This window comes from Trichechus manatus, unplaced genomic scaffold (assembly GCF_000243295.1).
Source record: "Trichechus manatus latirostris isolate Lorelei unplaced genomic scaffold, TriManLat1.0 scaffold00069, whole genome shotgun sequence".
In the NCBI taxonomy this organism is placed as follows: Eukaryota; Metazoa; Chordata; class Mammalia; order Sirenia; family Trichechidae; genus Trichechus; species Trichechus manatus.
Genome location: NW_004444005.1, coordinates 1,560,865 through 1,578,574, shown reverse-complemented (window position 1 = coordinate 1,578,574; position 17,710 = coordinate 1,560,865). Strand labels below are relative to the sequence as shown.

The 17,710-nt window shown below is 43.1% G+C and overlaps 1 protein-coding gene across 3 annotated transcripts in view; it reads left to right on the top strand.

Moving 5' to 3' along the window:
- Window positions 1-5,460: 5,460 nt before the first annotated feature.
- Window positions 5,461-17,710, top strand: part of KIF5A (kinesin family member 5A) — a 28,204-nt gene continuing 15,954 nt past the window's right edge. The window contains exons 1-6 of one of the 3 annotated variants that reach the window (XM_023734505.1): window positions 5,710-5,838; window positions 12,617-12,619; window positions 16,009-16,096; window positions 16,316-16,389; window positions 16,784-16,888; window positions 17,142-17,190. In XM_023734505.1, the coding sequence (XP_023590273.1) occupies window positions 5,710-5,838; window positions 12,617-12,619; window positions 16,009-16,096; window positions 16,316-16,389; window positions 16,784-16,888; window positions 17,142-17,190 (448 nt within the window). Of the gene's footprint in view, window positions 5,839-12,616; window positions 12,620-16,008; window positions 16,097-16,315; window positions 16,390-16,783; window positions 16,889-17,141; window positions 17,191-17,710 lie in introns of all 3 variants that reach the window. The other 2 variants (XM_004379874.2, XM_004379875.1) reach the window with 2 other exon arrangements.

Sequence of the window (17,710 nt, the reverse complement as noted above, 5' to 3'; positions counted from 1 at the left end):
TATGGAAACGTTCGTCTTCTCAAGTTAGGGCAGTCAGATGAAATACAGGACGCCTAGTTACATTTGAATTTCAGAAAAACAACTAATAGTTTTTAGTATAAGTAGTTCCCATACCATATTTGGGACATACATAAAAAAATTATTAGTTATCTGAAATTCAGATTTAACTGGGGGGTCCTGTTTTTTGTTTTTTTAAATATGGCAACCCTATTTCAAAGTTATATAATAGGAAAGTGGTGGCTCCATATCTGTCTGACCACCCTCTGTGCTCTTAACCACTTCACTAATAGTTTCCAGACTTTTTGAATTTCACAGTTCAATACAATTAGAACAACAACAACAGCAAACATTTTTGAGGATAAACATTGAATTGCTACTTTTTATTTTTCCAAGTGAATACATTAAAAAAAGAAAACGTGACCATTTTTAGGGCAACCCAAAACCAATCCCATTTCATGGGATGGTTGTTAACCACAAATACCTTGGTGCCTATTACTAAAGGATGCCTGGGAAACCCAGTCCTGTGTGCCCCCAAAGGATATTGGTTTGCATGCTTAGACCAAGCCAACAGGACTTGGGGATTAGGGTGCCTTGATTTAACCTTGGTCAACACCAGTTGTTTCATTGGGCTTGTAATCCCCAATAACAACACAGCCTCAGTCTTCCAGGGGAGCACTAACCCAGCTTCCCAGGGAGCCCTCAGCCGAAAGAAAAGAGAACCCATTACCCTCATAGCTTTAGGGCTCATGGCCTCGATGGGAGCGCTTGCTGGATTAACGGTGGGTATGGTTTACAGCAATGCTCAAGTCCCAAATCTATCCAGTGTTGTCCAAGTAGTCAGTACCGATTCAGGACAGTCTATTAGCCTTACAGAGATCCCTGGACTCGTTGGCCAGTGTAGTTATGGGCCACTGAATCTCACTGGACTACCTCCTGGCTGAACAAGGAGGTACCTGCGCAGTTGCAGACACTTCCTGCTGCATGTACATTAATGTTTCTGGGGAAGCAGCCTTCTGGGGAAGGCTCAGAGGATCCTTAAACAAGCTGAGTGGCTAAGGACGGCCCATACACAAATAGGTAACAATATTTCGAGTCAAATCAAAGGACATTTACCTACCATAACCTGGTTCCTTCCCCTTTTAGGCCCCGCAATAACTATCCTTCTACCAGTTTTATTTGGTCCCTGCTTGCTCAAAGCTCTGGTTAAGTTTATGTCCTCTCGACTCCAGCAGTTCCAAGTCAAATTAATGATGATGCAAGGGTTCCAGCCGATTCCCGGGTCTGAGTCCAACAGCCCCAACGAAACTTTAGACCAGACAGGGAGAGATTTCTGCTCTGCTAGGCAGGCCAACAACCCAGCATCGGCTTAAAGAAGTTACAGCAGAAGAGAACTCCGCCCCTACACCCTCATAAAGAATTATGAGTATGAAATCTCTCAGGGGGCAATGAGATAGGGAGGGGAAAAAGGGACTGAGCCCCTAGGCAAAGCACCCTGAACTAAAAACATGTGCTTAACACAAAACCCATTACCTTGGAACATCCAATAAAGAAAGAACAACCCACCCAGCTCTCAATGTACTTCCTTGAAAAGATGCTTTTCAGAAGAACCGGCCTGATCTTGTCCCTGGAGCATGCACAGACATCTGCAAGGTGACAGACAGACCCGCGACAGGAATGGAGCCGGCACCAACGGGGAACTGCGCAGGCACGGCACACCATAATAAGTCCTGCCATCCAGTCCCAGGAGCCTTTGTTACGGGTTCCATCTTGAATTACTTCTTGCGCGCGCACCTAATCTTCATAACCCCGCCTGTTTCATGAATAAAGATGACGCCTGTCCCGCCTAAAAACCTTTATAAGCCCCAGTCAATCCTTTATTAGGGGAGACAAAGGCGAGCGTTGTATTGTCCCTCTTTGTCTCCCCTCGCGAGCTACTTCTGCTTAATAAAACTTTGTTCGTGCAGAAAAAAAAAGAAAACCTACCGTCTACTATCACCATCTTTACTTAGTAGAAAAATAGGAAGTCTCAGAATAAAAGACAGTTCTGCATTTTATTGTTGTAGTTTAAGTGAAAGTTTACATTTCAAGTTACTTTCTCATACAAAAATTTATGCACACATTGTTATGTGACCCTAATTGCTCTCCCTGTACTGTGACAGCACATTCATCCTTTCCACCCCCTTATTTCCCATGTTCATTCAACCAGCTCCTAACCCTCTCTGCCTTCTCATCTCACCTCTGGGCAGAAGTTGCCCATTTAGTCTCATGTATCTACTTGAACTAAGAAGCACACTCTTCGTGAGTATCATTTTATGTTCCACAGTCTGGTCCAATCTTTGTCTGAAGAGATGGCCTCTGGAATTATTTTAGTTGTGGGTTGACAGAGAGTCCGGGGGCCTTGCTTTCTGGCGTTCCTCCAGTCTTAGTCAGACCATTAAGTCTGGTCTTTTTAGTAGAATTTGAGTTCTGCACTCCACCTTTCTCCTGCTCTATCAGGGACTCTCTGTTGTGTTCCCTGTCAGGGCGGTCATTGGTGGTAGCCGGGCACCATCTAGTTCTTCTGGTCTCGGGCTGATGAAGTCTCTGGTCTGTGTGGCGCTTTCTGTCTCTTGGCCTAATACTTTCCTTGTGTCTTTGGTGTTCTTCATTCTCCTTTACTCCAGGTGGTTGGGACCAGTTGATGCATCTTAGATGGCCACTCGCTAGCTTTTAAGACCCCAGACGCCACTCACCAAAGTAGGATGCAGAACACTTTCTTAATAAGCTTTGTTATGCCCATTGAGCTAGATGTCCCCTGACAGCATGGTCCCCAGACCCCTGCCCCTGCTTCTTTGTCTCTTGAAGTGTTTGATTGTATTCAGGAAACTTCTTAGCTTTGGTTTAGTCCAGTTGTGCTGATTTCCCCTGTAGTGTGTGCTGTCCTTCCCTTCACCTAAGATAATTCTTGTCTACTATCTAGTTAGTGAATAACCCTCACCCTCCCTCCCCACCCTCGTAACCATCAAAGAATGTTTTCTTCTATGTTTAAACCTTTACTTGAGTTCTTATAATAGTGGTTTTATACAATATTCGTCCTTCTGTGACTGACTAAATTCACTCAGCATAATGCCCTCCAGATTCCTCCATGTTATGTTTCACGGCTTCATAGTTGTTCTTTATCATTGCGTACTATTCCATTGTGCACCATAATTTGTTTATCTATTCGAAAAGACAGTTCTTTTAAACTTAACAGACCAGCTTCATGAAAAACTCACCACATTGTTCTTTTTTCAATAATATTTTATTTATTTATTTATTTTTAAACTGTGCTTTAGGTGAAAGTTTACAGCTCAGGTTAGTTTCTCATACAAAAATTTATACACACCTTGTTATGTGATCCTAGTTGCTATCCCTATAATGTGACTGCACATTCCTCCTTTCTACCCAGGATTTCCCATGTCCGTTCAACCAGCTCCTATCCCTTTCTACCTTCTCATCTCACCTCTGGACAGGAGCTGCCCATTTAGTCTCGTGTATATATTTGAACTAAGAAGTACATGCTTCATGAATATCATTTTATGTCTTATAGTCCAGTCTATTCTTTGTCTAAAGAGTTGGCTATTGTGTTTTTTGTGAAAGTTTACATAGCAAGTTAGGTTCCCGTTTGACAATTTCCACAAAAATTGATCAATGACATTAGTTACATTTTTCACACTTGTATCAACATTGTCTTTGTGTTTAGTTGTTCCATTTCCAGTACTCTAGTTTCTCTGCCCCCTTATCTTCTCATCTTTGCTTTGGATTAAATGTTCACTTTTTGGGCTCATACAGATCGTTTTCTAGTAGAGCACTCATCTAACAGGTAATATCACACTGTTCTTTTTTTTGGGGGGGAGGGGATATCCAGTGACCCTCCATGGACTGGCATTCTGAAACTCCTTCACTAAGGATGCTTCCCTGGAGCCCCTGGGGCCTTGAGGTTGGGATGTTTCCCAGGATGTTTCCCGAACTCACAGGATGCTGCAACACTTAGAAATAGTGCCAGACCAAATGACTGGACAGATGCCTGTTTTCCTGAGTTTGGAACTCATTGTCATTCTGTCTACACTCTCCTGGTTCCTCCCGCAAGCCTCTATCCCTCTTTCTTCATAGGCCTACTGCCTTCTCATCCAGCTCCTTATGCTGGACCATTTTTCCCTCAGTTCTCTTAAGATTCAGGTGGGTTAGAGGTATAGGCCTGACAGGGGAACCCCCCTCAGATGAGCTCTGAGTGGTTGGGTCTTGTCTGGCCAGGCCATCAGCCTCTCACCCTTGCCCCATAGTGTCTAAATAACCTTAGACACTTACCAAACAATTGCTGGGCAGAGCCTCCATCCCCTCCTCCCTTCTCCCATTACCCTGCCCCTCCTCTTGGCCCAGAGCTTCAACTCCTGCTGTCCAACTCTCTGTTGGCCAGCAGAGGCCTGTGATATGGAGAAAAATCAATTCACCAGCTTCTTGGTGGTTCTGCCCATGGGGTGCAGCAGTAGTTTGACCTGGGAGGAAGAAGGACAAGGCATCTCTGTGCTTGACTTTTGCCAGGGAAGGGAGGGGAAGCAGAGAAGAAAGTCCTGAGAAAGGGGCTGGGGTGTTGGGACTCTGTCCAGTGGTAACTGGAACAGGAAACACATAGGTGCCTAAACCTGCCTCAAACCCAAATGCAGGTGTTCACCCTAGGGGTCATCTCAGAAGCCCCTCTAGCCTTACCCATTTCTACCACCACCCTCCTTCACTGCCTTGTGACTACCTTTCTCTTGCAAAAGTTTCTTCTGCCCACCTCCATCCCAGCCCCAATTTGGAAGGTGAAAATGAGAAATTCACCTGCTTTTGAATTCTGATAGCCCAGAATGGCAGTTTGTCTTCTCTCAAACTGGGGACCTAGTGTGTATGTTGTGGAGAGAGTAGGGTGCACCCTTGGATATAGAAGGGGAAGGTAGTAGCCAGACTTGCCCTCTGATACCTCTCCCCCATGAATGGGATCTGGAGATCCACCCTCAATAGGGATACAGGCAGCTGCCCTTGAAGGTTAGATGGGTTGGGAATTTGACATCTGTGAGTGGCAGGTGGCAAGGGGGAATGAGAAGTGGGCCCCCAATTTTTAGAGAGGACTGTGACGGGGGTAGCGAATACCCAGGAAAAATAGTGATGGAAACCTTGCTGACCCTCTTCCTAAAACAAACCCACCTCCGACCCTCTATTCCCTTCCAGGGAGTGGAGTCCGAGGGAGGGACAAACAGGTCGGGGGAGGGGGAGGCAGTGTGTGAACTGGGTTGGGAAGGGGTGAGGCAAGGTTATCTCCGAGCCTCAGGAGTAGGTAGGGGGGAGGAGGCGAGTAGGGAGGAAGGGTCACACCATTAGGTAGTCGTTGTCGCGCGAGTGGTCCCCTGCGAGGGAGGCCCCGCCCCTGCTCCTCATCGCGGCCCCGCCCAAGCCCGCAGCGCAGCGCTGCAGCGGGAAGGGCGGAGAGGCAGAGCGCCGCGAGAACACCAGCCTCCAGGTCTCCCGCCCGCAGCCCTGTGCCGCAGGGGAGAAAGCGCACCCAGGTCCTGCTCCCAGTCTTCGCCCCGGCACCCGCCAACAGAGACCGACCTCCTCTCCTCCGTCTCGGCCTCAGTTGAGCGCCCTCCTCCCCCGGGGCACACATCACCCCTGCAGCCCCCAAAGTGCCCCAGCCCGACGTCGGCGACCACCATGGCGGAGACCAACAACGAATGTAGCATCAAGGTTCTCTGTCGCTTTCGGCCCCTCAACCAGGCCGAGATTCTTCGCGGGGACAAGTTCATCCCCATTTTCCAAGGAGACGACAGCGTCGTTATTGGGGTGAGTGCAGCCCCTGGAAGGGATTTCGGAGAAGGAGTGGGAGGCTGAATCTTACACCGCGGAGCCTGAGCCCCTGCCTGTCGCACTGCACCCTCTCCCTTCCGCTCTTCCTCCATCCTCTATCCTCCTCGCCGCAGCCCCTCCTCTCCCCTGCATCAGGATGGCTGGGTGTGGCCTGGCCTGGCCGGTGGCCAGGACTCCGCAGAGTGGGAAGGGGCTACTTCCCCGGGACCAGGGGACCCAACTCCCCTTTGCTACTCTCTACAGGGTCCCCACCCCTTGGAGTCAGTCCCGTGTTTTTCTGATATTTTCGCTCTCTCCCAGAGAAGGTGCATCTTCTCTTTGTTATTGGCTCAGATCTCTGCCCCCACCTCCCAGGAAGGAAGGAGAAGGCTAATGGATGGGCTAGATGGGAGGTGGGCGGTCCAGGGTCTCTGAGGAGGTGTGAATGGAAGTGGGCTCCAGGACCAAAACCTCCATCATTCCCTGAATTTGTTACAACCCGGACTTGGGGGAAGGGCACAAGTCTGATAAAGGGTGTTCTGGGAAAGGAATACATTGATGCCACACCCAGTTTAGGGGGAGCCTCTATGGTCTTAAGGAAATGTCTGCCTCTTCCTCCCAGATACGGTAGGAAGAAGATTTCAGACCCCACACTTCAACAAGCAAAAATGCCCAAACCCCAAGATCCTAATAAGTACTTGCTTATTCATCTTTTCTCCTGATGACCCAATAAAAAGTAGCAAGCCACCTCTATCTCATCATGATAATCCTTACCTATGAAGAAGATCTTATTAAGAAGGAAAATAATATTTATTGTGTGCTTGTCACTCTGTGCATATTATTTAATTCTCAAAAACAACACTCTGAAGTAGGGATTAATATTTCCATTTTACAGTTGAGGACATTGAAGCCCAAAGAAGTTAGACTTTCTCAAGGTCACACAGTTAATTCATAGAGTTGAACTCAAATCTGTGACTCCAAAGCTCATGCTTTTTCCTCTACATCACACTGCCTCCCCAGATTTCTGTTCTGGACCTTTATCTGTTATGACCTAAAGGGAATTACTAGGCCTTGTCCACTCTACCTTGCCTAGGCTGGTGGAGTGGGATGAAAGGATCTGGGGGTTGAGTCCTGTGGGGCTTGAGGCATTCTAGGCCAGGAAACTGTAGCCCTGCTTAAGAAGGGAGGGGCACATCTGAGGGCAGTCCCCGAGCTTATCAAGGTCAGGAGCATTTCTTATGTATCTTCAATCCACAGTTCTTTGGCACAAGGCAGCTCGAAACATGCTTGTTAAAGGAATGAAGGAAAGGAGAGGAAGGATCCTGGGCTCTGCAAGTCAGTGAGAATGAGATTTTGAATAAATATGTCTCAGGAAGAGATCTACTTACCCATCCCCATGGGTCCCAAGGAGGACTATGCCACCACCCTGTGCCCTTACTCACACTGTGAACTTACATGGATGTTTTGGCCTTGTATGTGTTTGTGTGTATTTGGCACACTGGGGGTACCTCTGTCTCTCTTTGGCTTGGGATCCCAGGCCTTGTAGTCTGGGGGCCTTGCAGTCTGATTAGCCTGGACAGCAAACATTAACTATGGGAGTTGGAACTTGAGCCCCCCACCCCACATGAAGGCTGACAAACAGGAGAGGGGTGGTAGGGGGGAGCAAATCCACAAAAAAGGCCTTGACTTTTAAGGCCGGATTCCTTGTTCCAGAAGGCATATCGGGTAAGTCTGAGCTAACTCCTTTGGCTCTCTAGGCCGTCCTGGTGTGCTGGGCTTGGGGCAGGGGGTGATGCTGGGAGAAAAAGGTGTGGTGTTGATCTGTCCGATTAGCTTAGCCCAGCTAAACAGGAGAGACACAATGGGAGGTGGGAGGGAAGAGAGATTGAAGGGGTGGGGGGCAGCCAATTCAGATTCTGTCTCAGCTCCTCCGCAGCTGGTACTACCTTATCTATTTTGCCTGATATTTGAAGGGCTGTACCTTTGTCTTGCTTTATGGCTTCCCTCACCCTAGCCCTCCCTGTCAATCTCTCACTCCAAGATAAATGCTTCTGAGGGGCCATTTTGTCTCAGGCAGCATCCTAGGAGCTTGCCTTCCCAGGCTTACTATTCCTTCCTCATTCAGGAGAATGAGGGCTATAGGAGAAGAGATTTTGAGAAGATCTTCGAGGGTCACAACAAGAGAAGGAAACCTACCCCCTTTCCCTTTCCTCTTTTCTCCTCTTGTTTCCCCTTGGGGACCAGTGTGTGGGGAACTGTTTGAAGAATTAATGGAGAAAGCTGGGAAGGTGAGGGAAGAGTGAAGGTGGGAAATCTTTCCAAACCCAGCCCCTACTCCTTCCTGTAACTGCTTTTTCTTTGCCTCTGCGGCACTGCGGCTAGCTCTGGCCTTCAGCATCTCATATGTGAGCTTTGTTCTGCTTGGCAACAAGTAGGAGAATGAGAGTAGGAGAATAAGCTGAAGACACAGCTCTGTGAACCTTGTCCCTCCCCCACCTCCCCGACTTCTCCCAGGAATCTGGGGGATGGGGCTTGTCAAAAGTTAATGGCCTGAGTCATAGTAGAAGGATGTTTGGGTCACTGTCTATGTGGTGTGCATCTTGTCTTGCTCTTTATGTCACTCAGAATCCCATTGTGACTCTGTCACTGGACACATTTATGTGTTTTTCTGTCTTTCTCTGCCTTGGTCTTTGGTGGGCAGAGTGTCCCAGTGCCTGTTGCCTGGGCTGCTGCATCTCTCCCCCTACTGGGCCTTGCAGATGGACCACCAGACATGAGAGGGATGACAATGAGGAAAACACACACACACACACACACACACACACACACACACACACACACACACACACACCCCTTCATTCAAACATCCACTATATGCTGCCTCCCTCAGGTCTCCCAATAGTTAAGTGAGTTCTTATGAAGGTAAAAAACCAGGAACGTCAAGTACCTCACAAGGAAAAGTCTAGGTTGAGGCCTGCAGGCTTATTGGAGCAGAGTCAGTATAGTTTGGGGTGGTCTAGGATTGCTTTGATATCTGAAGAGGGGCACCAGGGCTCCCCTTAGCTTTGGTGAGCCTTTTGAAGGAAAATTAGAGAGGGGAGATAATATTTGCTGTGGCCAGTGTCTCTCTAGTATTGTCATAGTAACTATCCCCAGGGGTGTCACCATGGAAATTGGGCCTGGTGCTTGAAATTCAGCCTTTACCAACTGCTTTACTGAGCGCTAATACAGGTTGGTCATCTTTGGACCCCTGATCTTAGGCCCTCCCACTAGCTTCAGTCATCACACATAATGGAAAACGAGGTGCTGGGATACACAAGTGAACAGGGAGATGATAAGAAGGCTTAGAGTGGGGTTAATGGAGAACAAAGAGATCTGGACTATGGAACTCTGAAGAAAGACCCTCCAGAGAAGGCCGTGAGGACTGTTTAAGGCTGCTGTGGGAGGGAGAGAGACTGGCTCTCAGGGCACACCCCTACAAGGAGAGAGGACTCTGAGTATTTCTAAAATAACAGGTCTCCCGGTCTCTGATGTTGCACCAACTCAATGGGTCTTCAATTACCTGGAGGTGGGGATGGTAAGGGAGACCCCTCTGCAAGCATGGGTGGGTAATAGAATACTACAAATGGAGTTGAGGTTGGAAAAAGGGAGTGATGAAGGGCTTTAGTTCTGTCTGGAAATATTTGGAGACACACCCAGATGAGGGGTGGAGTGTCTGGGGGAGGGGAGGAAAAAAGCCATGATAAAGATCTGGAGCAGTGTTGGCATTTCAGTTCATTGATCACCTTGGCGATGTAGGTCTGGAATCAGATTGCTTGGATTTGAAACTGCTCTACCATTTCTCAGCTGTGCGACTGTGGGCAAGCTACCTTACCTCTCTGAGCCGTGGTTTCCTCGTCTATAAAATGGGAACAATAATAGTACCTACCTCATAGGATTGTTGTAAGCAATCATTTAAGAAATAATGTGTATAAAGTGCTTAGCATAGTGCCAGGCACATGACAAACTCTTGATAAGAGTTAGATGCTATTGTTATTTTATACAAGGAGCCCTGGTGGTGCAGTGGTTAAGCACGCAACTGCTAACCGAAAGGCCGGCGGTTTGAACCCCCCAGCCACTCCGCGGGAGAAAGATGTGACAGTCTGCTTCCATAAAAATCACAGCTTTGGAAACTCTATGGGGCAGGTCTGCTCTGTCCTGTAGGGTTGCTATGAGTTGGAATTGACTCGATGGCAATGGGTTTAGTTTTGGTTTTGGTTATTTTATACACTGTCTTCCTACAAGCTAGCCTTTGACAAAATTGGGAAGTAGTTAACATTTTCCCTTCTCACTGGTTGCTTCGTCCAAACCTCCAGGTCCCTAGTATCTTCTTGGCTGTCTTTCTCCATCAAAATCTATATTTACTCAACAAATATTTATGAAGAGTGGCCTATGGTTCAAGGACTGTGCTTGGTGTTGGGGATATATGAGGGATTGCCTGCCTTCAGAAACTCTCAATCTAGGTGGTCCTCAACCTGCAGAGCAGCCTGGCAGGGGTGGGGGAGCAGTATAACTAGCTTTTACTAACTATACATATGCTCCCCCAGATTTGATAAGGAATTTCCCACTACACACTACTGCCTGATTAAAAGTAATTATGTGTTATGAGAGATGTAAATAATACAGATGTTTCCCACGTGCGTAGTCTAGAGGCAGAAAAAGTAGAAAACCACTGGTCTAGTTATTTTCATGAAACGATCCGACAAAATTAATTCATCCTGAGTATAATCAATAGCAAATTAAAATAAATTTACATTTTAACATAAATAAAAATCTTAAGATAAAAGAATAAAGAACTAGATGTAGACTTTCAGGGCTCAGCTATGAGTTGGGAAGTGGGAAGCAGGCCTTTCCAGAATCCTTGAAATCTATGTCATAAGGCTTTCCCTGCTCATGAGATTACTAAATGCATCCCTTTCTAGCTCTTGGATAGCTTTTACCATCATCAGTCTGAGAAACCCATCCTTCTTCCCTCTCTGCTCTTTGTTCACCCCAGCTAAGGGTTCCTCAGGCAGTAATTGGCTTAGGCATTTGGAGAGCACCCTCCATCTTAGTGCATTCACAGCGCCCTCCAGAATCCTATAATTGTGTGTGTGTGTGTGTGTGTGTGTGTGTTGGTGCCCAGGTTCCCAGGAGGGAAGAAGGGAGATGTTTGGGAGTTATGCTTAATCCCCTTAGGCTGGATGCCGGGCTTCATGAGACATGGATGGAGATCATGGTTGAGAAGAGGTTAGAGTCATCGGCCTGAGATAGACGTGTTTTTTTGTTTCTGTTTCTTGGCCACTGGGTGAGAGGAACATTAGGCAGGCTGAGAGATTATAATTCAAGCATTAAGGTAGATTTTTCTTTAATAACATTAAAAATAATATGATTATAACACTAAAACATTTTAATTGCCTTCAAAGTTAAAAACAAAGAAAATCACGTAGAAGAAACTAAAAATCTCCCCAAATCCCACTACCTCAAGAAAAATATTGTTGACAATTTGATATATTTGCTTCCAGTATTTTTTTCTGCATATATACATATATTAATTTTAATAAAATTGAATCATATACTATGTTGTTTTATAACCTATTTTTTCATTTAACAAAATACTATGACTATTTTATCATCATTAAATATTTTTATACAATTTGACTTAGTATTTTTAAATTTTTTACTTAAGTTTTGAATAGGGCTTACCTGCACATGTGGCAAAATTCAAATGATGCAAATGGGTGTACAATGAAAAGTAAGCTTCCTTCCTGCACCTCTTCCCCAGCCACCCAGTTCCCCTTTCAAGAGGTAATCATTATTATCAGTTTCTTGTGGATCCTTCCAAAAACATACTATACATTTACAAGCAAATATATATATACACGCATACACTTATTTTTTTACGCACATGGTAGCATACTGTCCTGCATCTTGCTCTTTTTTTACTTCACAATAAGTCTTGGGGGATCCTTCCATATCAGCACATACAGATCTAGCTCATGCTTTTTAACAACTGTATGATATTCTGTTACAGGAATATGCCATAATTTATTTAACCAGGCCCCTACTGATGGACATTTAGAGTTATGCTAGTATTTTGCTATTACAAACAATTGAATGACTTTTTATATACATATTTTGCACATGTGCAATATATAGCATAAATTGTTGGAAGTGGAGGTCATAAAGTACTGGTATATGCATTTGAAAATTTAAGAGATAGTTCCAAATTGCCTTCACAGAATTGGCCCCAGTTTATACTCTCACTAGTGCTGTGTGTCGATGTCTATTTCCTCACATTCTCACCAAACCTGTGCACCACCAAACTATTGTATTTTGGCCACTTTGACAGGTAAAAATGGTATTTCATACCATACTAATATGCATTTATCTTATTAAGAGTAAGGTTGAGCATCAATTCACGTTTAAGAGCCATTATAACAATCACTTTAATGATGTTATAGTTTATGATATAATAGCAGTTACTGAGGTATAATTTACATACAGTGCGCATATCTTAAGCAAACAATTTGATGAATTTTTTATATGTAGACACCCATGTAACCATTACCTAGATGGCTATCTAGAGCAATTCTGTCACCCCTGATAGCTGCTTCATGCCCCTTTCCAGTCAGTATCACCCCCAGGTAATCACTCTTTTGACTTTTATAACTACGGTTAAGTTTTACTCATTCCTAAACATCATATAAAGGGAATAATATGGTATGTGCTCTTCTGTCTGACTTCTTTCACTCAGCAAGTTTTTGAGATTTATTCATGTCCTATTATGTCACCATTTTAAATAGTAGCAAAGAATAAAATGTATGCACACGCCATGATGTAATCAATTCCTTGTATTAGCCAGTTCCCTTTAAGTTGTTTCGATTTCTCATTATTATAAGCAATATGATAATAAACATCCTTGTAGTCAAATCTTTGCCTATGTATATGATTTCCATAGTATAAATTCTTAGAAGTAGAATTTCTGGGTCAAAGGATATGTACAATTTAAGCCTTTTGATTATATATTTCTGAATTGCCCCCATGAAAGTTATATGAATTTACTATCCTACTAGAAGGGAATGAAGGTGCTCATCTGTACTGGGCATTACAGTTAAATTTTTGTTTTCCAGTTTGATAGGTGAAAAATGATGTTATCATTTTTGTTTCCTTTTCTTTGAAAATGTTGAACATCATTGTTTATTGAACATTTGTATTTCTCCTTCTGTTGTTAGTACCTAGCTCTTGTCTATTTTCCTGTTTAGTTTTTGTATTTTTTGTTACTAAATTTATGAGAGTTCTATATGTGGTAAGAATATTAATCTCTGTTTTAAAAACCTTAACTTTTCTTATTTAAAAATTATGTACTTTCATTTTAGAAAAGTTTTAAATCTAAACTACAGAAGAACAAAAACTCCTAAAATCCAAACATAAACATTATTAACATTTTTTCTATTGTATATATGTATTAGATATATATAATATTTCTTAAAGAAATTGGATCATCCTTTATATACTATTTTAAAAGCATATTTTTGCTTGATGGTATTTTGTGTACACCTTGTCATATCATTACGTTTTCTTCTATAACATCATTTATGATGTTTTTTTTTCATTTAGAATTTTTATCCATACGAGTAACCTTAATTTCCATGTTCACATGACAATAAGCAGAAGTGACATACAGTGCAGCCAAACAGTTCATTTATATTATGTTTTTTAAAATTTAAAAGCAATATTTTGTCATTGTAAAACACTTCTATATCACAGATAAACTGTAGACAGAAGTTCCTATCATTCTGCTCTCTAGTGATAACCACCATTAATACTCTGTATATAGTCTTCCATATCTTTTTTTTTAATCCATCTTTTTTAAAGGCTATTTTATCCATATGATTTTTTAAAAATGTAGCTGCACAAAGTTAAATGCTTGACTGTTAACCAGAAGTTGGCAGTTCGAACGTACCCAGAGGTGGGCGCCTTGGAAGACAGGCCTGGCGATCTGCTTCTGAAAGGTCACAGCCTTGAAAACCCAATGAAGCAGTTCTGCTCTGTACACATGGAGTTGCCACGAGTTGGAATTGACTCAACGGTAACTAACAACATTTACATGTTGTTTTTGTTTTTTTCACTTAACAATTGATCTCTCTCTCTATACACATAAACCAACTTTACTCATTTTGATGGTGGTAGAATATGGAGGTATCATAACCAACCTCCTTTTGGTGGATGTTTGAATTGTTTCTAGTTTTCCTTTATACAAACCATTGCAGTGAACATCCTTCTACATACATCTTTAAGTGGTTAAGCAAGTCTTTTGTAAGATAAATTCTGAGCGCCAGAATTGCTGGTACAGAGTATGAACAGCATGAACATTTAAATATTTAATAGAATTGTCCTCCAGCAAGGGTCTCTCAGTTTACAGGATTCCCTTCACTGTACATAGTACCTTTACAACTTCTTTTCCTTTGTGGATTCTGTTCTTGCGGGCTTCAAAGGCTTTCACAACAGAGAGACCAGATAAATATTTCAGGTAGATTTTTTTCCAGAAGCCAGATTAAAAAATTTTTTTTAATATTAGAAATATTAGTTTTCCTTTATGTGAAGAAGTATAAAGAAGAAAACAAAATAATGCACTATCGTCTTACCGTTTTTGATATTAAAAATTATATACATATAATTTACTTGTATGTGATTTGAAAAAAGGTAAACAGTGCAGGATAAAAAATGCAGAATGAAAGCCTCCTCTCTCCCAGTTTCTCTCCCCAAAGTAACCATTGTTAACACTTCCGTATAATTCCTTCTAGAAAAACATTCTACATATACCAATGCAATATTATAGATAGACACAGAGCGACATCTCCAGCTGTAGCTATGTTTTCAGACTTTCCTGAATTAGTTACAAAACTCTGATATCCATAGCCTAGAGATTTACATTTCAGTTAGATAAAGATAGGCTCTATAGTAAAACAATTTGACAACTAAGTCATAGTCTTTTTATACTGAATAGAAAACATAGCTGAGAAATTAGTCACTTATGATAGAAAACAGAACAGTCTCATTTAATCTTGCCTGAGGTTTTTTTCTTTTACATGATTAGGTATCAGCTATATTCTCTGTTTAGTTCCCTGGGTTGTGAATATTTTGTATCTTTAGCATTCTTATCAGCACAAAGGACTTACAAGATATTACCTGAATTAAACAACACAATACTTACAGGTCCAAGTTATTTGCTTCATGGTTTCCCTTTAATTAAAGTTGATTCCCTTCTTAAAAGGAGACCTGCATTTCTGATTTTATATATTCCTTTCACAAAGAGAGAATTTATGTTTTCACACAGCTTGGTGTCTATATATTTCAATTATACAATTGGGGAAATACTATACATATGTCCCTAACTTTGCATCTGTCACTTAATGCATCTTGAAGCTCTTTCCATATCAGGATACTTGGCTCTGTTGAGGAAGATATTTTTAAACTTGAGGTAGATTTTTTTTTTTAATTATGGTGAAAATGTACACAATAAAACATTTGCAAATTCAACAATTTCTACATGTAAATTTCAGTGACCTTGATTACATTCTTTATGTGGTGCAACCATTATTGCTATCCTTTTCCAAATTATTCCACCACCATTAACATAAACTCAATGCCCCTTAAGCAAAAACTCCCCCTTCCCCTCTTCCTCCCACGCCTAGCAACCACTAATAATCTTTGGTTTATATATATTTGCTTATTCCATATAAGTGAGATCATATAGCATTTGTCCTTTGAGGTAGATTTTTAATGTTAATGAATAGCTTTTTCACTCTCCACAGCCTGTGGCCCTGCTGTCTTTTCTCATTTGGTTTCCCAGGTAGGGGGTCGGTGGTGAAGTGCCAAATCATCACACCAAGACTGCGTTCCTCTCACACAATCTCATAGTGTGACACTCCTCAGTGACACTCTCTACCACACAGATACGACTCTTGGTGTCAATACTAAACTTTGCTCCTCTCTCTAGTTTCTGCCATTCCCATAGTTGTCTATGCTTTTGGAGGGTTGAAGAACGGGATGCCTTTTCTCAGGGTGATATAAAACGGGGCTGCAGTATTTCTTCTCCCTCACACCTTGCCTGCTAATGTCTGCCATCTTTTGTTTTTACTCCAGGGGAAGCCTTATGTCTTTGATCGTGTATTCCCCCCAAACACGACACAGGAGCAAGTTTATCATGCATGTGCCATGCAGATTGTCAAAGGTAATGGAAGTGTTTTTTCCTTTCTTTTAAAAAAACATTATCGAGGTGAAATTCAGACAACATAAAATTAACCATTTTAAAGTGAACAGTTCAGTGGCATTTAGTACATTCACAATGTGGTGCAACCACTAGATGTGTTTTTTAAATGTGTTTTTCCAGGCTCCCCATTTCCTACCCAACTGTTCTCCACCAGTGCTCTTTCTCCCCCATCTCTTCCAGATGTCCTTGCTGGCTACAATGGCACCATTTTTGCTTATGGACAGACTTCCTCAGGGAAAACCCATACCATGGAGGTGAGAACTCTGACTTCTGTAGTGGGTTAAGGAGTCTTAATGGAAGGCCAAGGAATCTCAGTGTGGGAAGATTGAGGAATCAAGGGCTGCCTGGTCCAGAGGCAGGTGGGCACAGAGGATGGATGGAGGGACGATATTATAGTGGGAGTTTAATGGAATCCCTTCAGCCTTTTGCAGTTTACCGCCGTCCTCCAGTTTTCTTCTTTTGATGTGAAAAAGCAGCAGCAATGAAAGTCCAAAGGGCTACTCAGTTATCTCCTCCTTCCATTAGAAGGTTTCTTATCTTAGGATGGTCTTCTTACCAACTATTACCTTTGTATTCACTTGCATACCTCTCAGATGTCTCATTCTTCTTGAGCCGCAGCCTCACTCTGGAATGTCCTTACTCCCCCAGGGAAAGCTGCATGACCCCCAGCTGATGGGAATCATTCCTCGAATTGCCCGAGACATATTCAACCACATCTACTCCATGGATGAGAACCTTGAGTTCCACATCAAGGTGATCAGGGCATGACAGCTGGGCATCCTTGGATGGTCACTGGGAGGGACTGATCTAGAGTGAACCCACTGAAGATGCTGGGCACTCCAACTTTCCCCTCCCCCTCTGGTTACCTCAGCTGTCCTTCTCCACCAACATGTCTTCTTCCATTCTTTTCCTCCACTGTTCGAACACGACACATTAGCTTGGGACTCCTGGATCAGATTTAAGATAGGCAGTCTTCACTTCATACTCCTTCTTTCTCCCTGACCAGGTTTCTTACTTTGAGATTTACCTGGACAAAATTCGTGACCTTTTGGACGGTGAGTGTTATTTACTCTCAGTGGGAAGGATGCGTGTGAGGACGGTGAGGAAAACAAAGACCACACTGCTCTTGGGGTTAGGGACCCGTCTTAGTTTCTTAGTGCCACTGTAACAGAAATACAACAGTTGGGTGGCTTTAATGAACAGAAATTTATTTCTGTTCAAATTTATTTATGTGATGCCAGTTTAGGAAGCTAGATGTTTGAATTCAGGGGGCCAACTCTAGGGGAAGGCTTTCTGTCTGTTCTGGGGGAAAATCCTTGTCTCAGCTTCTCAAACATCTCAGTGGACCTTGGCAAACTCTATGTGGCATCTGTCTTTCCCGCATTCTTGCTTGATTGATTCTGTGCCTGATCTGCTCCTTTTAGATCTCAAAAACGACTGGCTTAAACACACTCTACACTGATATGGCCTCATTAACATAACAAAGAAAACCCTTTTCCCAGACGGGATTACATCCACAGGTATAGGAGTTACTTACAATTTACAATACATATTTTTGAGAGACACAATTCAGTC